Below are 23303 nucleotides of genomic sequence, written 5' to 3' on the forward strand. Positions count from 1 at the left end.
CAATCTTCCCCCAATTGCCTCCTGGCTCCCAGCAACGTCCTGGGTCTGCCCTGCATGAGTAACTACGCAGTCTTCTCCCACAATCTGGGTGGCTCCTGGAGCCCCTGCCAGAGCCTCTGATGGGGAGGGGTGAAGAGTGAGAGGCAACGCTGCCAGAGCCTCTGATGAGGAGGGGTGAGGGGTGAGGGGTGAGGGATGAGGGGCAGCCTTGCTGGAGCCTCTGATAAGGAGGGGCGAAGGGTGAGGGGCAGCAGCCCTGCCTGAGCCCCAAAGGGGAGGGGAAATGGGGGGATCTGGGTGGGCAGGGGTCATGGGCAGTGCCTCCATATTACTGTCCACAAACAAGGGAGTGCCACTCAGTTGGTAGGTGCCTTCCTCCTATTATTTTGAGAGTGTTTGGGATAATTACTTCTTTTTCATATTAGTAAGTACTCAGAGCTGGCGGCTGGCTTAATTTTGTCATATCTTATGTCAAAATAAATGGTGGGGGCAGGTGCGATGCATTCTGCTCACCCTTTGTTATATATATTTTAAGTGCCCCTTATTAGAGTAGAGTTTCTTTTCTTTCTTTCTTTTTTTATTTTGGGATGGACTTTCATTCTTATCGCCCAGGCTGGAGTGCAATGGCTCGATCTCGGCTCACCACAACTTCTGCCTCCCAGGTTCAAGTGATTTACCTGCCTCAGCCTCCCAAGTAGCTGGGATTACAGGCATGCGCCACCATACCTGGCTAATTTTGTTTTTTAAGTAGAGATGGGGTTTCACCATTTTAGCCAGGCTTGTCCTGAACTCCTGACCTTGTGATCCACCTGCCTTGTCCTCCCAAAGTGCTGGGATTACAGCGTGAGCCACTGTGGCTGGCTGGGAGTTGAGTTTCTTAAGCTGAAGGCAGAGCTACTGCTTAATGGGGGGCTGTTCCAAGTTCTGGGTGCAGGGGGGTCCTGGGCCAGGCAGCGGGGGGTGAACCCTTGTCTCTATTCTCCTCCCTGGAAACTGGCAAGACGGTGGAGAGAGCTCCTCTTGGACCTTGCCTGGAGGTCAGGAACCCATGCAAAGTGCCTATGTGTGGTGAGAAGGGGTAGAAGGGATGAAGCCCCCATCTTCCATCAACTCTCATTTTCCTTATCTGGGTTTGGGAGGTGGGAGGGGCAGTGTGGAGGGGCCACCCTCCTCCTGGCAGCTTTGGCCTGTCTGGCTGTGCCTGCAGATTTGAGTATGAAACCCTCTAGCAGCCCTGTGAGGTGGCCCCTTTAGCTCCCTCCTGGCAGATAAGGACACCAGGGATGGTACTGCACTTCAGGTGTCCTTCACCACCCTGCTTATCGCTGGATTCCTTCTTCCTATAAAAGGGGGCTATTGTCCTCCTTGCTTTGTGGGGACAGACAGCAGCTACTTCTCCAGTCATAGCCCCTGGCTCCCACCAGCCTGGCCATAGTGACCCACATCCTTGTCTCGACAAAGAAACAAGAAGCATCCTCTAACCCACGACCTTTGATCAGAAGCCACTTCAGCTGTGGGACAGCTGCAGGCTGGGGTCAGGAGCCCCATGGGCCTATGCTGGGGCACCCATCCACCTGTCCACACACATCTGGGACTGGGCCCCCTTCCTTCACAGGGGCAGCAAGGTCACTCCTGAGGGTATGGCTGCATGAGCTAGCCCCTGTGTGAGCACCCTCTGGCCTCAGTTTCCTCATCTGTAAAATGGACTTAAAGATAGTCTTGACCTCATAGGACTGTGGCGAGGTTTCTATGAGCTCACATTTGCAATGCGTTTGGGCCGTGCCTGTAATGCCCTGACCCTGTTGGCAGTAGGGAGGGCAATGTCTGCTTGCAGGGTCCCTTCCCCCTTCTCTGCTGGACTCTGCACCCAGTACCAGTGCCCAGTGGGGCAGAGGAGCAAGCCTTCTGGCAGACTTTCCTTCCTAAACCCTTCTCTGCTGTGCCTACTTCTCCTCCCTGGCTTCCCTTCCTCCAGCTTCTCCATTCTGCAGCCCAGAATACAAAAGATTCTACCAGACCCAACTCACAGGCCCCATAGTGGAGGCCCTGCAGGGTCTGGCCCTTGCTTCCCTTAGGCTGCACCTCTCTCTTGCACACTTTCCTGGACACTGAACATCTGGATTCCTCCAGTTGCCCCCTGGCCTTTGCTCAAGCCCTTTCCCTTCTTAAGCAAAAATCCCCACCTATGCCCCCACCCTAGCCTGGGTCGGTCTCCGTCCTCTCTTCCCACGTTCTTTTTCATTTTCATTTTCTTTCTTTCTTTCTTTCTTTTTTTGAGACAGAGTCTTGCTCTTGTTGCCCAGGCTGGAGTGCAGTGGCCCAATCTTGGCTCACTGAAACCTCCACCTCCTGGGTTCAAGCAATTCTCCTGCCTCAGCCTCCCGAGTAGCTGGGATTACTGGCACGCGCTGTCATGCCCAGCTAGTTTTTGTATTTTTAGTAGAGACGGGTTTTCATTATGTTGGTCAGGCTGGTCTCGAACCTGTGACCTCGTGATCAGGCCGTCTCAGCCTCCCAAAGTGCTGGGATTACAGGTGTGAGCCACCGCGCCCGGCCCCACGTTGTTTCTTTATTACTACGAGTTTTCTCCCTGGAGGGCTGGGACGCCAGATCGGGGGCTAAACCAGAATTAAGGTGTATGTCCTCTGCTTCGGGACCTCCCTCCCACCACGCAAAGGCGGCAGATGCTGCCCGCGGCCCCTACTTCGCCTGCAGCACGCCTCTGTATCCTGGCCGCGCTCCCGGGCCCGCCCCTCTCTGGAGCCCCGCCCCTCCCCTCCCCAGGTCCTGCCCTCTCCCGTCCCGTGGAGTTTGGCGCTGGAGGAGGCGGGTCGACTTCCTGCCCCGCCCCTACCCCCGCCCTTACCCCGCCCCCCGCAGTGAGACCCGCAGGGGCTCAGCTGACGCCGCACTTCACGTGACGCCGGTGCAAGGCAAACATGGCGGCGGCCGCCGGGTGAGTGCTGCCCCTCCCTCGCTCTTTCCCGCTGGCGTGGAGAGGGGCAGGGGTGTCCCGGCCGGACAGCGAGTGAGAGCCCCAGCCGGGCTCGCTGAGTGCCGCCGGCAGGCGCCTCTTCCCGTGGGCCCAGCGTCTGAGCGCGGGGCGGCGAGGTGCACTCTCCGAGTCAGGGTCAGCGCGGGGGCCGCAGCTCCTCTCCACCCTCCCGGCTGGCTCAGGCCCACCTGCGCGCGACTGGCGGCCCCACTGTGCGGCCGCGGTGGGGGCTCGGGTAGACACGCATGTTCGCTGCCAAGACCCCCAGGTGGGAGGGCGGCGTTGCGAGGACTCCAGGCACCCGGGCGCTTCCCGGAGGAGGCAGTGTTTGATTCAGGCTTGGAATTCCCTTTTCCCAGCAGGGGACGTCCCCACTTCTTTCAGGGGCCAAATGTCACTCCTCAGAGAATCTTTCTCTAACCATCTATCCCACTTTTTGTGGCCTCATCATCATCCGATAAGCTATATACAGCATTGTTTGTACTTGTTCGTTATCTTTTCCCCATTTAGAGTGCAAGGGCAGGGCGATTTCCTGGTTCTCACTAGCCCAGTGCCTTGCACACAGTAGGTGCTCCATATTGAGCTGAATGAAAGAAGGCTGAGTGGTCCTAGTGAGAGGAAGGGTGGATAGATGGGTTCACCGGAGCGTGGGGCGGAACGTCCCAGATAGGGAGCATCAGAGCACAGGATAAGGGACAAAGGTTGAGAGTTCAGAGTGTTCTGGGGACAGGGGTGCAAGCCTGGGCTGGAAGGTGTGGTGTTCCAGGTGGCCTCTTCAGACTTTGCCCTGAGGGGCTGGAAGGGTTTTGTTACAAGCTGCTGGATCTGTTTTTTAAAGAATAGGCTCCATTGAGCACCTTCTCAGTGGGAGAAGGTGCAGGTCTGGTGACGCAATGGGGTAGGGGGAGCTGGTGTAGGAGGGAGCAGTATTCCAGATGCCAGGTTGGAAACTGAGGTCAGAATGGGGGAACTAATGGACTGACTGCATCTCTCTTTTTAAGATGTGGGGAAAATGGCAACAGAAAGTGGGTTCTCAGTTGGCCCCCAAGGTTGGGGGAGCTTAGAACATACAAATCAAACGTTTTGTGGGCACCTGCTGTATTCCAGGAATAGCGCTGGGCCTACCCTTAGGTACTCACAGGCCACTGCAGCAGATGGACCCATGGGACTCTGTCATCCATCTGCTTGTCTGTGGTCTTGGCATTTGCAAGGAGGGACACTGACTCTGAGCTCAGGGAAAGTGTGGGAAGGCTTCACTCCCTGGATGACTTTTGTGCTAGTGCTTCAGCGATGAGACTCCCATCAGGTAGAGAACAGGGCGGACAAAGTCTCAGATGGGTGTAAAGATCCTTGAACCCAGCCTGTGAGCCTTTTAAAGGGTAGCGTGAGCAGGCTGGTGTCTAGCAGTGGGTATGCTTTTTCTCTGTTTAGGCTGGCTAGGTGCTCACAGGGAGTGCCAGGGGTTGCATTTGGGTTCAGGGCTCCAAGCTGGCCTGAGACCCGCTGCTCTCCTGAAGGAACCAAGCTGGATCGGAGCAAGTCTGGAACTGATTGGATCCTAGATTGAGAGCTTTTCTATTTTTTATTTATTTAATTTTTTTTTTGAGACAAAGTTTTGCTCTTATTGCCTAGGCTGGAGCGCAGTGGTGCAATCTCGGCTCACTGCAACCTCCATCTCCCAGGTTCAAGTGATTCTTCTGCCTCAGCCTCCTGAGTAGCTGGAATTACAGGCCTGTGCCACCATGCCCGGCTAATTTTTTATATTTTTAGTAGAGATGAGGTTTCACCATGTTGGTCAGGCTGGTCTCGAACTCCTGACCTCTGGTGATCCACCCTCCTCGGCCTCCCAAAGTGCTGGGATTACAGGCATGAACCACTGCACCTGGCCCCAGAATGAGAGCTTTTCTAGCAGAACTGATTCTCTGGGCCACTGCATAGGGTGGGTGAGGGAGACAAAACAGAGCAGCAGGTCTTAGAGAGGGGTGCTATTGAGAGGGTGAGCTTCCAGAGCCTGCCAGTCTCCTTGGGAAGAGCCATCCCAGTCTGGTATGGGGCTTTCCCGTGGGTACTTAGAGCCTGAGGTTGACCCCAGTGGCTTCCTTAAGAGCAGAAGGATTAAGTGTGTTTCCTGCAAAGCTCAGCTCCCAGCTGCACTCACAGGACAGATCACAGAGTCAGGCATAACGAGGCATCATGCCTGCAAGTCATGGCCGTGGCCATGGGCTCCCTGGGAGTTGGATTTGGTTGTCTGTAGAATCCTACCAGAGTCTGAGACAGAAGGGGTCTATGAGAATTCCAGGTGACTAGGGTGTGCACCATATGATTTGGGGAGTAGGGGAAGCTCTAAGCTAGCATCTCAGATTTAACTTGAAACTCAAGATGCTACTCTGGGAGTGCTTCAGGGTTGAACCTACTTTATCTTGCTAGCCTGCACATAGGCTTCAGGTTGAGACAGAGTGCTCTGAGGTCACCTCCCATCCTCTCAGGGAGAAGGGTCCCCATCCCATGGTACTTGATGGCACTGCTGTCTCCTTGAGCTTTCCACAGACAGGGCTGATAATTTGTAATCTCTCAGCTTCAGCCAGACCTGTCTGCATCTGCGCCCCCACATGGCTTTTTCCGTTTCCTTCTCCCCTTGCACACTTGTCCGCTGGCCCTGGAATGCTCATGTCTTCTATGTGATTGTTCACATATTTGCAGCCCTAGCTTCGATGGTTCCCTCTCCCAGAAGCCTTTCCCAACCCTCCGGTAAAGGCTTGGTGCTCACAACTCCAGAGAATCTCCGTTTTCTCCCCTAGCCGGACACGTTTCCATGTCTGCCCATTTGGGTTAGGAGTTGCTTCCCTTCATGCCTCTCCTAGCATCCTTAGAGCCCAGGGGTTCTGTTGTATCCCCAGCCAGTTTGTGGCTGCCCTGTGATTGGTGCTTGGTGAAATGAATGAAAAGGGGATTTACTCTAAATTAGTCTAGCATCCCATCCTGCTTTCGTGGGAGACTCCCAGTGATTGAGGGAAGGAGTTGTGGTGGGGAAAGGGGACAGAATTCTGAGGAGTAGGATGAAGAAATAGCTTTAATTCTTTAACTGAGTAGCTCCTAGGAGCTGTTGCAGAGCCAGAAAGAGGCAGCAGTTGAGCTGCCCTGGGCGTGTACCTGTTGGGATATAGGTCACGCTGGAGTCAGCATTCTTCTGGAGATAGTGTCTTCAGAACTCACAGTCTGGGTCAAGAGCCCGATCCTGCCCTAATGTGAACCTTGTACTCCTGGAGCAGAAGCCTTAGGCTGACTCTGGGGGCTGGGGACGGGTGGGCCTGTGGGAGGCAGGCTGGCCACTGAGTGTCCCTGTGCCTTCCCTGGCTCTCCCCCAGGTCCTGACTCCACACATCCCTCTCTTGGTTCCTGTGTATACTTGGTACCCTGATCCTCCCCAGGAGAGAGAGGTGCAGGGTGCGGGATGCTGACCAGTTGCCTTGAGGTCCTCTCCAGTTATGGTGATCGTCTCCAGCCTGGCGCTTATGGTCAGGCAGCTAGTGGGCTGCGTGAGTGTCTGCCTGGTGCCTGGCCCCATGCTGGAGGCTGAGGGTAGGAGGTGGCTGGTCCTTTGCTGGCCTCTCTTGCTGGGAGCTTAGTGGTGTGGCCCTATCTAGAAGTAACTCCATGACCTTTTTTTTTTTTTTTTTTTTTTGAGATGGTGTCTTGCACTGTTTCCTGGCTGGAGAGCGATGGTGCAATCTCGGCTCACTGCAACCTCTGCCTCCTGGGTTCAAGGGGTTCTCCTGTCTCAGCCTCCCGAGTACCTGGGATTACAGGTGCTCACCTGTAATTAACCATGCCTGGCTAATTTTTTGTATTTTTAGTAGAGACAGGGTTTCTCTATCTTGGCCAGGCTGGTCTTGAACTCCTGACCTCATGATCTGCCCACTTCAGCCTCCCTAAGTGCTGGGATTACAGGTGTGAGCCATTACACCTGGCCAGTGGCTCCACATTCTAGTGCAGGGATCTTTTCTTGTCTGTGCAGTGGTCCCCATGGGCATCAGTGAAGCTTACACATCATTCTCAGCATCATGGTTCTTTTTTTTTTTTTTGGGAGACTGAATCTTACTCTGTCACCCAGGCTGGAGTGCAGTGGTGCGATTTTGGCTCACTGCGACCTCTGCCTCCTGGGTTCAAGTGATTCTCCTGCCTCAGCCTCCCAAGTGGCTGGAATTAAAGGTGTGTGCCACTATGCCCGGCTAATTTTTGTATTTTTAGGAGAGTCGGGTTTCACCATGTTGACCAGGCTGGTATGGAACTCCTGACCTCAGGTGATCTGCCTGAGATTACAGGTGTGAGCCACTGTGCCTAGCGGGCATAATGTTTTTAAATGCATGAAATAAGTACAGAAGATTACAAAAAAAGAAACAATTTTATGGACATACAGTTATCAAAATGTGACATAAATTTGAGACAGGGTCTCACCCTCTCCCCCAGGCTGGAGTGCAGTGGCACGATTTTGGCTCACTGTGGTCTCTACCTCCAGGGCTCAAGCGATCCTCCTGCCTCAGCCTCCCTGGTAGCTGGGACCACAGGCACAAGCCACCATGTCTGGCTAATTTTGTATTTTTGGTAGAGATGGGGTTTTGCCATGTTGCCCATTCTGGTCTTGAATTCCTGAGCTTGAGTAATCTGCCTGCCTTAGCCTCTCACAGTGCTGGGATTACAAGCATGATCTGCTGTGCCTGGCCTAACTACTTTCATTTTGAAGTTACGAGGAGCAGAAGTGATACTTTGAGATACTGCAACAGCAATAATGTGATATGAAAATACCTTTGATTTTTTTTGGTGACACATTCACATGCACTGCTGACATTGAGTAGTTTGGTGCTTATGTTAATAATTGAAGAAAGTGTACATTTGAATTGGAGGTTAGAGAAAATAAAGGTATAGCTTTTTCCCATCCAAGTAGATGGAGCCCCTGAATTTGATGATGAAACTTCAGGGGTCCTTAGGCCTTAGGTGAGAGCCTGCAGGTGGCTGTTGAGGAGAGGGTGGCCCAGTACTGATATGGGGCTTGGATTTTGAGGAAGGGATGGGTTGCAGGGGCAGTGGCATCACCACCCTTGGGGACTGGCCTCAGTCTTGGTCACTCTGTTTTTGGTCCTGGGCTACTTACTGGGTCTTGGTTGTTGCTAGGGCAGCGGGGGTCCTGGCTTCCAGGGAGTCAGAGACCTGTTCTGTGAGTCTCTGAGGCTGTGGCGCTCTAGTGCCCTTGGCTGTCTGCAGCATGGCTTATTTACCCTGGGACTTGGGGATGATATGGCTTTTTTCCTTTTAAATTCCAGTGCCAGTTAGCAAAAGCTGCAGCAGAAACCTGTTGGAGATGTTTTACTGGTGCTGAATTTGCTGAATTTACAGGAAGAATTGATGTGTGTTGGCTCTGGGCCTGACAGTCTCTCTGGGGGTTTGGTTTATGCCATGAAAAATCAAAGGGCTTGTCTATAAAACTTGATACCGTGGTGTCCTATAACTAATGACTGTAGGGTGTCATCCTGTCTGGTGGCTCAGACCAGCCCTTCTCATTCCCAGAGCCCCGCACGGGGTGGGTGGGTTCTGTTCTGGCGGAGCCCCATGGAGAAGTAAGCATGGTTGTAGGTTTTCCTTTCAGTGGCAGCTGAGTGCTCAAGTGGCTTATCAAGTTTCTGCTCAGCTCTTGGGATCCCAGTCCGGGTGCCCTGAGAAATTTCAGTCTCTCAGAAGGTTCTAGACAGGGGGAGGGCCAGCTTTTCTGCAAGCATTACAGGTGGGAGCATGGTGTCAGGCCATGGGGAGTCAGCACCTGGTGTGATTAAGGAGGGAGGCCAGGCAGGGAGAGGGGAGTGTGGGAGAGGTGGGCAGGGCTGGGCTCTGCAGGCCAGTGGCTGAGGATGGGCATTTTCGGCCAGTCGTGCTGTTCGATGACTGTGGCTGAGGCCATCCATGGTGGGGCCTCGGTGTCATTGCCCCTGTGCTGTTGGGGACTCTGCAGAGACGAGTTTTGCCCTGTGCCACAGCTGGCTAGGTGCCAGGCAGGAGCACGGCAGTGAACGAGCCACCTGGAGCTCCCACCACCATAGGCTTTCCTGAGTGAGGGGAAAGGGTGTGGGAGTCCATGGGGGACACATGAGCACGAGGTGCTGACGACTGCACTTTCAGTTCCCGACGGCACGGCCAGCTGGGATGTGGTCATGTTTACAAACTGTCAGTGACTTCCCTCTGCCCTTTCATTCATATGGCTGAGCGTGGCAGAAAAGCCCTGACCTAGAGGAAGCCCTGGCTGCTGGTGTCCACCCAACTACCTGCTCACCCTCCGGGGAGGGTAGGACGGGCACGTGGGGGAGCAGGAGGGGGCTCTAGTCATGTCAGCATGTGTGGCTGACCCTCCACCCTCCCTGGGCAGGCTGGGGCTCGAGGGCTACTTCCTGCCCGCTGATGTGGCATCTTCTCATCTCACAGCTGTGTGTGTGACCCCATGTGTCATTCAGCAGATATGTGTTGAGCGTTTGCTGTGCGTCAGGCAGGGCACCAGGCGGGGCACGGCAGTGACCAAGGCAACTTGGAGCTCCATCTCCTTGTGTTTCCACCCGGAGGGTCGGGCTGGAGAACACCAGGAAGCACCAGGCAGCACCCGCTGAGTGCTAAGTGTTGTCTTGGCCTGGGACCTGGCCCCACACCAGGAGTTCACTCCAGGGAGCCACTAAGGAGAGTTGAGAGCAGGGACCATATGCAGAGCTGTGTGTGTGTTAAGGAAACCCTGGAAAGAAGATGGGGGAACCTGGTTAAAAACCCAGCGAGCGCCATGCTGTGGGGCAGGGCAGCCTCATCAGAGCAGTGGCCCTGAATGGAGGGGCACCCCCAGCCATTCAGTTCCAGGGTCGCCAGGGCGGGAGCCAGAGGAGTGGATACATTGTCCTCCCTCTGCTCCTGCCCCCAGCCTGTTGTGCCTGCGGTTGGCTCAGCCCACCTGGAGGCAGGAGGCAGGGTGCATGCTGAGGAGGTTGGGTAGGTTGGCCTCTGGGCACAGAGCAGCGGGGTGTATCTGGAGGGCAAGTGGGGAAACCTCAGGCCAGGGACTAGTAGGGTTGGGCAGGGAGAAGAGTTGCAGGTTCAAAGAGGGAGGCCGGGGAAGAGCATCCTGAGGTCATATTGGAGCCAAGATGTGCAGGAGGTATCACCTGCTCATGTGACCCTGGCAGGATGGTCAGGGCCTCTGAGGGTCCCATGTGAGGTGAGTGTGAGAGGTGCCCCAGGCCATGTCACCTTGCTGCGCTGTGAGGGCACGTTTCATCCGCAGCTTCATTGCAGTCCCCGGGCAGAGCTCTGCTCTGGGACTGGCTCTGGGACGTCCCTGCCTCCTCAACCTCCATGCCCACCCACTGCCCCCTTGCTGGAGAGCCTGTGGGGGCTCCTTCCTCTGCCTGACTCCTCCTCCACCTAGTCCCCATTATCTCTCCACTCCTGGCCTCCAGCCTGCTTGCCGGGACCACCATCCATTTATTCATTCATTCAACAGAGCAGATACTGACACCTGCTCTGTCCCTGCCCTCAGGGAACTTACACATTACCTGGAGGCCCAGCAAACAATTAAGTGAAAAGTTATGAGGGCTCTAGAGAGACTTGAAGAGAGCCGGGGGATGGGGTGGGTAGGAAAGGGGCATTTTTGCAGAGGTTGGGTAAAAGGGCATGGGATGCCCTTGGGAAGAGCATTCCCCACAGGGCACTGCAGCAGCAAAGGCTGGAGTGTTCTGGGTGTTTAGGGAACAGCGAGGATGCCCATGCTGCAGCGGAGGAAACCAAGTGTGAAGTGGGGGCCTGGATCCCTTGTGGCTGGGGAGCGGTCTGCACTCAGCGAAGCCAGCCGGCTCAAGGTTGGGCAGGGAGTATGTGCTGGGATTGGCATTTCGAAAGGGCCCTTCTGGTAGAAGGTGCAGACCAGGCTGTGGGGAAGCTGGGGCCAAGAGCCATGTTGAGAGTTGCCTACAGTTGTGCAGGCGGGACATGGGGAGGTGGCCCTGGAGATGGGGATGTGCTCTGATAGTAGAGTGCAGGCCTTGCTGGTGGCCAGGAGGTGGCATGAGACAGGAGGCCGGGATGGCCTGGGTGACTGTCCAGGCGCAGGTGGTTTGTGTTGGGGAGGTGGGGAGGAGCAGCTTTGGTTCAGGGCCATCTTATGCCTGCTGAGGGTGGCCCATGGGTCTGTGAGTCTGGAGCCGGAGATCATCAGTCTGCAGATGCAGATGGTCCTTTGAGCTGAGGGACTAGGTGAGCTCAGCTGAGCTGAGGGAGGGAGCCAGTTAGGGAAGAGGCTCCAGGGTTGGGCCGAGCTGGGCTCCAGCAGGGAGGTAGAGCCAGGGACCAGGGGCCCGGCTGGTGGGGAGCCTGAACCGGCTGCTGTTGGGCAGGGTTTCCACAGAGAGAGTGGCCCCCAGGGTAATGGGCACCAAGTGGCCGGTGAGGACTGGGGACCTGCTGCAGATCAGGAAGCATGGAGTCCCTGTGGCCTGCTGGGCAGTTGGTAGCAGGGCAGAGGAGCAGGGAGGTGGACTCAGGACAGCATGGGTGGTGGTGGAGGGGAGACAAGGTCCTGCAGTCCTCAGGCAGCTCAGTGAGGGGCTGTTTCTGGGTCCTAAGCAGGTAGAGCTCTGGCAGCTTGCCCCATGCTGATGGGGCTTTCATGGCAGGCTTGGGCCTCTGGTCATCCCTGACCCCGGGTGTGGGTATGCTTGGAGGTACTAACAGAGGCCTGCGTGGCGGTGTGTGCTCTTGCCTCTGCAGACCCTCGTTTTGGCTGGGGAATGAAACCCTGAAGGTGCCGCTGGCACTCTTTGCCTTGAACCGGCAGCGCCTGTGTGAGCGGCTGCGGAAGAACCCTGCTGTGCAGGCCGGCTCTGTCGTGGTCCTGCAGGGTGGGGAGGAGACTCAGCGCTACTGCACCGACACTGGGGTCCTCTTCCGCCAGGTGAGCCTGCCATGCTTGACTGCAGGTGGGGGTGGGTGGTGGGGGTGGGATGGAGCCGCTCCCCGAGCAGGAGTCGGAGGCCCCAGCTTGGCCAGTGCTGCCCCTTGTGGTCCTCCTTGAGCCTCCATTTCCTCGCCTGGGAATTTTTCTGGGGGCTTCTTGAAGATGTAGAATCCTGTGGGGGCGGTGGGTAGCCCAACTGCAGGAAGCCAGCCTGGCCATGGTGGCCATGGCTGAGAGTCACTGGCAGCACTCAGTCCCCAGGCACAGGAACACGAGGACACCCGCCCACGAAGACTGTAAGGCTCTGAGCTGGGCCCACTTTCACAGATTTTAGCACTAAATCCATTTTGCAGATGAGAAAACTGAGGCTTAGAGGGGAGATGACTTACCAAGAGGCAGAGCTGGGATTAAAACCTCGTCTTCCAACTCTCAATCTAGTGCTGTTTTCTCCCCACTGCCATGCCCAGAGCTGGAGCCTGACTTCACAACCTCTCTGGGGCAGGCAGAGCCTAGGGGACGTGTCCATGCAGAGTCCTGGTGAGAAAAGAGATGGGAATGTGAAGGGAAGCCGAGCGTGGAGAGGATGTGGCAAGGCGTGGCTTCCCTAGCTGGACCCTGTTGCCCCAGCAGGCCACAGATGGACTGAGATCCGTTGCCGAGCCACCACAGGCTGTGTTTTTTTCTTTACTAAAAGCACCTCCTGCCCAAAGAGTCCTGTCTCTCTGCTCCGTTGTTGCAGCTGCACGCCTGCAATCCCATGGCTGCGAGAGACGTGGTCTAAATAAGTTTTCTCTGGCTAGTCTTGATGCTTCTCCAGGTTTAAATATTCTGTGGCTTAAAAACCGATTTCCTAAATTCAGCTGTTGGCTCCCTTTCTGATGGTATGCAAGGCTAATTTTGGAAGAGATCCTCCTCCACTTCATACCTTTATGACGTCCTTTTAGCGCAGCCAGCATTCATTGCTAAACACTGAAGTCATCAGCTGCCCCGGGGGTGGGAGAGGGAAGTAAGAAGTCCTAAATGGAGGAATCCATTTCCGTGCAGATATCCGGCCTGGGCGTCAGAATCCGGGGGGCATTTTGCCTGCTTGTGCGTGGCAGAGAGGCAGAGCTGAGCTAGCGGTGCTGCTGGGCGCCGGGATCCCAGGGCGCTCTGTCGTGGGTCTAGGGGGTGGGGACATAGGCAGGCTCGCATCATCAGAGAGGGCTCCCAGCAGGGTAGAGGGGCTCCCAGCAGGGTAGAGGAGCTCCCAGGCTGCCCTCTGCCAAACCGTGGGAGGATGAGCTGAGGAGCCGGGTGCTGAGGGGAAGGGATGTGTGGGGCTGGGGTCAGTTACATGAGCCGATCGGCCCGAACTTGCTCTCTGGAGGTCTGGGATGCAGCCACCTGGTCCCTGCTTGCACCTCATGTTCCACTGGCTAATGAGAGTTCTTATTCCCGCCATAGGAGTCCTTCTTTCACTGGGCATTCGGTGTCACCGAGCCAGGCTGCTATGGCATCATCGACGTTGACACTGGGAAATCAACCCTGTTTGTGCCCAGGCTTCCTGCCAGCCATGCCACCTGGATGGGAAAGTAAGGAGCAACCTGGCTGGGGCACTGCAGCTACCAACCACGGGCTGGGGGCAGGGAGGGGAGGTGGAGGGGAGGTAGGGTAGGAGGGCAGGGCCAGGCAGGGCCTGGGGATGGCGAGGAGGGAAGAGCTGCAGGAGGAAGGGAATGAGGTCAGGGTTGTCACAGCCTGCCTCGAGCCAGAGCCCTGTACCCTTGGTTGGGAAGGGATTTAGAGCTGGAGCTATGACTGTGGTGGGAGGTATTAAGAAATTATTTTATGCAGATAGAGAAGAAAAGGGGTCCTTTGGAAGTTTTCTTGTAAAGCCCTGACTCTCAGAGCCAGGGTGGCAACCTTTGATATGCAAATGCTGGCCTTTAGAACCTGGGTCCACCCAACTTGGCAATTCCCAAGGCCTTCTTGCCCTTGTTTCACAAGTTCCTGGCAACACGGCCACCCCCACGTATCCCCCGCGAGTGTAGAACATCCTTGGCGCCCTACATTTGCGTATTAAAAAGCTGGGGTGGGAGGGCCAGCTTTTTCCGAGGGCTACCTGAATGACGTGCCTGGTCAAACCAATCCCCTGAGCCATATGCAAATCAGACATCGCCTCCTCCAGCCTGTGCATGTACATCTGGCTGGTGTCCACTGCACTTGGGGACCTCTTCTTTCGGCTTGGGGGAGCTTCTTCCTTCTGTCTTCTCCCTTTCTTCTTGCCTATTAAACTCTCCGCTCCTTAAAACCACCCCACATGTGTCCGTGTCGTTTTTTCTAATTGGATTCGCGACCAAAATCCCTGGTGTTACTTCACGAATCTGAGCCTATCAGCCAGGGGCCTTGTTTGTTTGGAAGTGCAGTTTGTTAATCCTGAAATTCTAGCTCCCCACACCCCGAAAAAGACACCAGAGGCTTTGGCCCTGGCGGGCTGTCACTCCTGCATGGCATTGACAGGCATGGCTTGGCCCTGTGCATACCTGAGGGTGGGGGGTTGGGTTTGGGTCTTGGGATCAGAGGCTGGTCACTGATATGCTGGGCGTGTTATTTGCTGCCTGCCTCTAAACACTGCGTAGGCCCTGCCTTCTCGGCTCACCTGTGAGACAGAGCAGAGGCTCAGGCTACTGGGCACCTTCCACCCTCCTAAGTGTTTGCTGTTTCAGGTCCCCTCCCCATCCCCAGAGCTGTTCCGCCTGCTCAGATGTGCCGGGGTAGACGCTTAACCAGGGAGGTTTGAGGTAATCAGAGGATCCCGCTAAATACTGGCCACCTCGCTGCGTGTCATCTCTGCCTGGAGAGTGATTATTCCGGGCTAATGTATAAATTACAGCCTTTGCTGCCTGGTGCCCCAGAACGCACATTACCAGGTGGGCTGGAGAGGCTGTGGCTGGTTTGAATGACAAGGCCCTTGGCTGCTACAGGGACTGGGCTCTGTGCCGAGGGCCGGGGCCACAGTGGGGCTTCCCCTGCTTCCAGCGCCACCCTGCCCGCCCCTCCCTTCAGTGCAGACTTCATTTCTGTCTTTGTTGGTGTGCGCTGCTTCTGCTGTCTCAGGGCAAGGGGTTCAGGCTTACAAGTTGGTGATCATTCTGCTCTTGGACCACTTGGCAGGATCCCAGCCAGGCAAGACTGGGATCTTTGCTGGGCAGGACTCAGCCTGGAGCACAATTGGCAGCAGAAGAAAAGAGGCCTGTTTCTCCTGGGGGTGGTCTCCTGGCTCGGCCCCTGGGAAGAAGCACACGGAGTAGACGCACCCAGGCTGGCTGCCTTTGGGGCTCCTGCCAGGCTGCCCCTCGGAGCCCCTGCCTGACGGTGCCTTCTCATCCTGTCACGATCTTTATTGTCAGCCCTCATCCCATTCCCAATGGAATCCTTATGACTGCCCTGTTATAAAAGAGGAAATGGCTCAGTGTGGTGATGTGACCCGTGTGGGTCCTGCTGCCAGGTCTTGCTGGAGCTGCAGTCAGAAGCTGAGCTCGCCTGCTGGCTCAGTGTGGCTTCTGAGAGGCCGTGGGGCTTGCGATTGGGTCTGGTCGTGTTTGGGGCTCCAGTTCCTTCCTTGTGATGCTGCTCGGGAGGCCCCCCGCCCCGGACTGGAGTTACAGTGCTGGCCACTCCAGGGACGGTTACATCTGTGACAGTGCCGTGAGGCGGGGATGGTTCTAGGAAGCAGGTTGTCTTGTCCAAAAATGGCCACAGCAGTGTTTCCGGCCACTTGCCGTTTGCAGGTGACATCTATTTTCCCTCCTGTCTGACCCAGGTCTGGGTTTCATGACGGATGTGGCAGTGTTGCTGTGTGACATCTGAGGCTAGACTGTAAAGTGCACTGTGGCTTACAGCTGGTTCTCTCTTGTGGGGTGCTCGCCCTGGGAGCCCAGCCACCACACCGTGAGGAAGCACAACTCCCCCCAACAGGGGGACACCAGCTGCCAGCAGCAGCAGCCGCCAGCATGCATGAGCCCCAGGTGGTTCTGAGCCCCAGCCTTCCACCTGCTGAGGTCCTAGGTGTTGTGGAGCAGAGCTTCTCTGTCCTCTCTGGGCTCAGTCTGAATTCTCAGCCTTCAGAGTCCATGAACATGATTGGTGGTTTTGCACTCCATTAAATGTTGGAGTTGTTTGTTCCCTAGCCCTTGTAACTGGGACAGCAGTGACGAAGAGTTTAGGTCTGCATTCCACTGGAGCATTCTCCCAGCATCCTCTCGCCACCCAGAGCAGAGTTGTAGCCTCAGCCCTTCTTGCAAGTGGCACATCTCAGGACTAGCTAGGGCCCCTGTGCCAGGTGACTCTTGGCTCTGGGTGACACCTGCAGTTTTGAGCTGGCTGCCCTCTCAGCCTCCTCATGGGCCTTGCTGCTGGCCCAGAGCCTGCTGACGTGTCCCACTGCTCAGAGAAGCAGCTGGGGAGTATGCCTTCTCTGTGAGACGTGGACTGAGAAGGAGGAACAGCTTCAGGGAAGGTCTGATCAGGGCCTAAGCAGGGCCCCACTGGGTGTTTCTGTTTAGGGGTTTCCAGCAGGGATCTTCCGTGTTGGAAAAGGCTGTGTGCATGCTGGGCAGGTCAGATCAGGGAGCCTTGGTCCCAAGGGGTCTTCTGGACCCATAGCTGAGAGGTAGACCTTTGTGCCTGCAGTCCTGGCTCCCTGCCACGGCCACCCCCAGCAGGCCTCTTTGTTCCTCTGCCCTGGGGTAACCCTGTCTGAGTCTCCCCAGCCTGAGCCCCCAGGAGAGAAGGCTCAGTTGTAACAGGGCAGTAGGGGTGGGGTTGATTGTGTGGGACTGGAGCTGGGGATTGGCCAGATCTGATTGCATGCGGCTGCTTCCAGCGGCTTCTGGAATCAATAGGGCACCTGGAGCGAGGCTGATGGGAGTACCTGGCCTTTGCAAGCAAAACCCACCAGACTGCACATTTGACCTTCAGCTCCTCAGCTTCCTTTTGAGTCCCTATCTGATGGCTTTTGAAAATCCAGCTGGCAGATACTGCGATCCAAAGTCACCCAGGGAAACGACACCCCCATCTGCAGGATCTGCCACTTCCTGCAGAACTGCTCTTGCTGTTGTCAGGGTTGCAGATGCCTGGGACCGTGGGCAGCCTGGGGACTGCCCACTCCTCACCCCAGGCCGGTCCTGGGAGGGGAGGGTGGTAGCTTCGAATGCGTTTTTATTCAGTCTCTGCTCACAACAGTGTGGTTATCTTTTTGATGTGAGAGCGTTTTCCACCATTTTCCACTGGAGTCGGGCACAGCGGAGGGTGGCTTTGGCTGTGGGGTGTCCGGGGCGTCTGTGAGTCAGCGCCCCAGGCAGCTTCGGAGCCCAGGGTTGGGAGCCACTTTGGACCAGGTGGGGGGACCCTCCTGGAACCTTTGCAGCCTGTTCCCAGCCCTGGGTGTGCAGGGAGAGGTGCTCAGCCTCTCCAGGACCATACCCACCTCCCGTGTGAGAGATGGATGCGGGTATGGTGGGAGGGTTTGCATGTGTATGGTGTATGTGTGGGGGGCTGTGTGTGCATGTGGAGTGTGTACCTGTGTGTGGTGTGGTGCATGTGAAGGGGTGGGTATGTATGGATGTGGTGTGGAGAGGACGTGTGTGTGTGATGCATGTAGAGTATGTTGTTTGTGGGGGGGCATGTGCTGTGTTTGTGGTGTGTAGGGTGTTTGTGATGGGGTGTGGTGTGTAAGGTGTTTATGAGGAAGGGTGCATACGAGTGTGTGTGTGCTGTGTTGTGTGATGTGTGTAGGTGGTTGTGATGATGTGTGTGCTGTGTTTGTGGGTGTATGGTGTGTAGGTGCATGTGAGGGGGAGTGTGTGGGCGTGTGTGCTGTGTTGTGAGTAGATGCGTATGTGGTGTATAGGGTGTTTGTGAGGGGAATGTGTGGTGTGTACGTTTTTGTGATGGGGTATGTTGTGTGTGGGTGTGTAGGTTGTGATGGGAGTGTGTGTGTACTGTGTTGTGAGTGGGAGTGTGCGTGGTATGTAGGTGTGATGAGGTGCGTTTTTGTGTGTGGTGTGTAGGGTGTTTGTGATGGGAGTATGTGTGTGGTGTGTAGGTTGTGATGGAAGTGTGTGAGTGTGTGTGCTGTGTTGTGTGGGTGTGTGGTGTAGGGTGCATGTGAGGGTGTGTGTGTGTGTTGTGTGTGGGAGTGTTGTGTAGGGTGTTTGTGATGGGGTGTGTTGTGTGTGTGTAGTGTGTAGTGTGTAGGGTGTTTCTGAAGAGGGTGTGTATGGGTGTGTGCGCTTGGGTTTGTGAGTTGTGCAGGGTGATGGGGTGTGGTGTTTGTGAGTGTACTGTGTTGTGGGTGGGTGTGTGTGTAGGGTGTTTCTGATGAAGGTGTGTATGGGTGTGTGAGTGGTGTGTAAGGTGTTTGTGATGGGGTGTGGTGGGTGTGAGTGTGCCGTGTTGTATGTGGATGTGTGTGGTGTGTTGGGTGTTTGTGATGAGGGTGTGTTGTGTGTTGTGTGTTTTTCCTGGCACTGCCCCAAGGACCAAGGCTTCCCCAGCCTCTCTGGTGGCTCCCACCCATGCTGCCTGTGATCAGCAGGGTGTGGGGGGCCCTCTTTGCAGGGCGCAGGCCTCTGAGAAAAGGCTGAGGAGCTCCCTTGGCTGCTGCCTGGACGGTTTGGGGTGCTGACCCTGGGCAGGCCTGGTCACTGGTCCTGCTCTCCGGCCTCCTGGGCATCGCTGTCCCCTCTGTGGCCCCTGTGAGGAAGCCTTGCTTGGGGAGTGGTCTTTGGGCATAGGCGCCTGCATCACTGTGGCGAGGTCTGCTTTTGTCTCTGACCAGCTGATGACATCCTCAGATGGTTGCCGGCTCCAACGCAGAGGAGCCAGTGCTGCTGCCTTCCACCGTGAGCAGTGTGAGAGTCGCAAGGCGGCATTGTTTGTAGCTGAAGGCAGGCCCGGCTTCGGGAAATGGATGGTGACAGCTATAATTTGGCCCTATTACTTATTCATTAACCGCATGCAGGTGGTCAGCCAGCCAACAAGACCTGCTCATTGAAATTTCATTTTCTAGAAGGCTCCCTGTGTCTGCACTGTGTGGCATTAATTTAATGTCTCCTTCCCACCTAGGGCCCCCATGGGTGCTGGCGGTCACTGCAGAGTAACCAGGCCTGGGCGCTGACTCTGGGCACTGAGAAAGGCCTCTCTCATTCATGCCAGGGCCCCGCTGGGGTCCTTGGATGCTGACCCCGTGGAGGATGAGCGCCTCTTTGGGTAGGAGGACTTCTCTCTCCTGCCAAAGCTATCCTTGGCACTTGAGGGGAGAGTGTGTGGGGTGATAGCAGCTTCTCTGCTGACCCATCCTCTCCAGTCCAGTTGTTTCTTTTTCTTTTTTGAGACGGAGTTTTGCTCTCATCGCCCAGACTATAGTGCAATGGCGCGATCTCGGCTCACTGCAACCTCCGCCTCCTGGGTTCAAGTGATTTTCCCGCCTCAGCCTCCCAAGTAGCTGGGATTACAGCCACCATGCCCAGTTAATTTTTTTGTATTTTTAGTAGAGACGGGGTTTTGCCATGTTGGCCAAGCTGGTCTTGAACTCCTGACCTCAGGTGATCTGCCCACCTTGGCCTCCCAAAGTGCTGGGATTACAGGCATGAGCTACCACGCCCGGCCACCAGTCCAGTTGTTTTTATCCAGACTTCCCATGCAATGGGGCCTGACATGAAGCGCCACTGCTGGACCCAGACTCCCCGTGGGGCAGGGTGCAGGTTCCTCCCTCTGAGTGGCTGCCTCCTGCCTTGGCCAACCTGGCCCTTGGGGAGTCCAGAGCCCCCCAGGGGCCCTCCAGCCAGCTTTGCAGGGCTTGTGTGGCCACACCACTTCTTTTCTCATCAACCCCACCAAATCATGGCTGCCAAGACTTCGGTGGCTGGTTTGACATGGGAGTCTGGCACGCATATCCCTTAGGGTGACGTTTAAATGGTTTTTACTATAATTAGCCCCCAAACACGAAAAATAAGTACTATCCAAACTTAATTATCTCTGCCCTTTAAAAGAGAATGAAACGCGCAGTGCCGGAAGAGCTGCTTGCAGCTTTTCAGGTTTTGTTGTCGAATGGCTTTTCTGCTGAGAATTAGGCCTCCTGCTCAGGAGGTGCATTTTGGCAGGAGGGGTGGGAATGCATTTCCTGGTGGCTTCCCTCTGCACAGTTGGGGTGAGTTGGGAGGTCTCAGCCATCAGTGTGGCACCCGACCTTGCCACCTCCACTCCTAATGGGAGTGGAGGTGACAAGGTCGGGTGCCACACTGATGGCTGAGATACCCCTCTGTAGGACGCTGGCCTCAAAAGCAGTTCCTTTGTACTTCCCCAGTCTGCTGGGAAGTTGCGTTCCACACCTGTCACAGCTGGAGGCGATGATGGGAAGGAGCTAGAGGTAGAGCTGGGAATGCACGGAGATCGCAGGGTGTCTGTTATGGAGCCGAGCAGTCTGAGTTGATGTGATGATCTCAGCCACGCGTTTCACTGATGGCCCTGCCTTTTGTATTTCTGGCACGTGCTTTTGTGCCGGGCTGTGGGGTCAACTTGGTGCCGAGAGTGTAGTTGCTCAGCAGCAAAAGGTCTGCAGGCTTCCCTTTGAGCCGGCTGCACAGTAATCCCTGAGTCTGGGGCCTCTGGAGTCCAGGCGAGGTGCTTGTCATCAATTCCTGCCCCGTAACTGCTTGAGGCCGTGCTAATGGAGGTGTCAGACCTTGGCCATTTAACTTTTGAGTCCTGTCTCAAAAGCACAAGTGAATGTGACTGAATCATGCAAATTTAATTAACAGCAGGCGCTTGATACCCCGTAATTATTTCAGAGAAGCCAAAAGGGAGAGAAAGCAAAGGGCATTGTGGGCTGCACTGAGCAGCTGATTGATTGCAGTGAGACCAGCGTCTGCTGGGTCCTTGGTGTCCCTGGTGTTCCTCCCTACAGCCCTCCCGTCTGTCCCCAGGCCCTGTGGCCAGTACTTCCTGGTTTGGGAGGAGAGGGAAGTGGTGGAGAACTCAGAGGAGTGGATTCTGTTTCCTGGGAGTGATGCTCGTCCTTAGTGTCACAGAGGCCGAGAGTGGCACATAGGACACCAGTTCAGGACCTCACTCATGAAGGTTGTCACCTCTGAATCTAAGATTCTCTCCCTCCACCGTGTTCTGTGGGGCTCCCTGGGAACAGCGTCCTCCATACCTCTCAGTGTTATCAGTAGAGGGTCTTGACTGCTAGTTGTCCAGGTTCTTGGTGTTTTGAACAAAGAATTCGAACAAAACACACAAAGCAAGGAAAGAATGAAAGCAGAGATTTATTGTGAAAATGAAAGTGCACTTCACAGTGTGGGAGCCGTCTAAGCATCGGCCAAAGGGCCTGGGGACAGAATCTTCTGAGGTCCAAATACCCCGTGGAGGTTTCCCATTGGCCACTTGGTACTCACCTCTTATAAATGAAGTGGTGGCCCCCAGTCAGTCGATTGGTTGTGGAAAGCAACCAATCAGAGACTGAAGTAAAGTTACAAAAGTCACACTCCTGTGCAAACGTGATTGGTTGCAGAAAGCCACCAATTAGAGGCTAGAGTGAAGTTACAAAGTTGCACTTATATGCAAATCAAGACTCCCTTGCAATCAGAGGTACTTTCAATTTCCCATCTGCCTGGAAAAGGGGTTAGGGAGTAGCCTCCGGTCCTTTGTTACTTAGGCATGGAAAGTTAGGGTTTTCCTTTCAATTTAGTTCTAGGAAGTCTGGTGAAAGAGCCTTAGGTTCCCTGCCTTCAGACCCTATCCTGCCTCACCACCATCCCTTGACAGCCCTGGAAGCACCATCTAGAAACCATCTGCTGTTTTTTGTCTGAGGCTTCTTTGGAACTCAGCACCCGTTGACTGTAATGCAGTGAGACCACAGACAGCGGTGAGGTGGGGCCTGGAGCACAGCTGGGGATAGAGCCCCTGTGATAAGGGGGGCCCAGGTATGGGATGGCGTGGGATGGCGTGGGACGGTGTGCACGTGTGTCAGTGGATTTGGCTCTCAGCGTCTCCCTTGTGCAGTTCGTGTTCCTTTCCCCTCACATAAGCTCTGTCACCAGCAGAGACATTGACGCATCTGCTGACCAAGAGCCTGGGGGTGGCGGCTTGCAGTACCCAGGCTGGAGGTCTGCCTAGCACAGCTGTGACCAAAGAGCCTGTCAGGAGGTGGACGAGGGCTGCACAACCTCGTCGGTTCTGTGTCTTCTCACTGGTAGATTTTTCAGGAATAATGAGTAAGCTTGAGTTTTTCTCATCACATTGAGTAATACTGATATTGACTTTTTAAAAATGTTAATTTTTGGCTGGGCACAGTGCCTAATACCTATAATCCCAGCCCTTTGGGAGGCTGAGGCAGGAAGACTGCTTGAGGCCAGGAGTTCCAGATCAGCCTGGGCAACATAGTGAGACCTCATCTCTCTGAAGCGTTTAAAAAAATTAGCTGGCTTGGTCGTACATGTCTGTAGTCCCAGCTCCTTGGGAGGCTGAGGTGGGAAAATCACTTGAGCCCAGGACTTTGAGGCTGCAGTGAACTCTGATTGTGCCACTACACTCCAGCCAGGGTGACATAGCATGATGCTGTCTCTAGAAAATAAAATTAACTTTTCTTTACAGATGCTCCATGAAGACCTGGCAGGCAGGTTATTTTATGCCGCAGAGGGTGGGGTGCACTGGCTGGCTACCCTGGTGAACTGTCTCTGGCAGTGAAGGGGGATGATAGGGGTTTTGTCTGCAGCAGCTGGCTCCAGGTGTCTAGAGTCATGGAGGAGCAGGGGTTGCTGAGGAAAGCAGGTGTGCTTCAGTGGTCTCTCTGTGGCCCAGTGCCCTTTGCCCTCCAAGTGTGTGTTGGGCAGACCTGCTCGGTGCTGGTTGCTGGGTGCTGGCTGTGATGGGGATGGGCCTGGGGCTCCATGGCCTGGGCTTGGCAGGCAGGAAGGTGGCCACGCTGAGCTATTACCAAGCCCTGACCCTGGCATTCCTTGTTCTTTTCTTTGAGGATCCATTCCAAGGAACACTTCAAGGAGAAGTATGCTGTGGACGACGTCCAGTACACAGATGAGGTGGGTAGCTGGCTCCTCCTCTGAGCGGCCCAGGGCTTCCAGCACCCCTTCCACTCCTGGAGTTCCTCTCCTTCCACTGCCACAGCTTGGCTGGATGTCGGGGACACTATCGCCTGGCCGCCAGCCCCCCACTCAGGGGGTTGCTCCCATTTGGAAGGCAGCAACCCACACCTCAGGCTTCTCTGCAGAGCCATTGCTTTGCCTAGGAAGGCCCCTGACTCTGTGGGTGGAAGTGTCTGGTGATCTGGGT

The 23303-nt window shown here is 55.4% G+C and overlaps 1 protein-coding gene across 1 annotated transcript in view; it reads left to right on the forward strand.

Moving 5' to 3' along the window:
- The first annotated feature begins 2892 nt into the window (after window positions 1–2892).
- Window positions 2893–23303, forward strand: part of PEPD (peptidase D) — a 127554-nt gene continuing 107143 nt past the window's right edge. The window contains exons 1-4 of the mRNA XM_012448459.2: window positions 2893–2956; window positions 11783–11966; window positions 13416–13543; window positions 22990–23053. Coding sequence (XP_012303882.1) covers window positions 2940–2956; window positions 11783–11966; window positions 13416–13543; window positions 22990–23053 — 393 coding nt within the window. The 5' untranslated portion in view covers window positions 2893–2939. The remainder of the gene's footprint in view (window positions 2957–11782; window positions 11967–13415; window positions 13544–22989; window positions 23054–23303) is intronic.

Source organism: Aotus nancymaae, unplaced genomic scaffold (genome assembly GCF_030222135.1).
Source record: "Aotus nancymaae isolate 86718 unplaced genomic scaffold, 86718_ANA_hifiasm-v0.15.2.pri h1tg000028l, whole genome shotgun sequence".
Lineage (NCBI taxonomy): Eukaryota > Metazoa > Chordata > Mammalia > Primates > Aotidae > Aotus > Aotus nancymaae.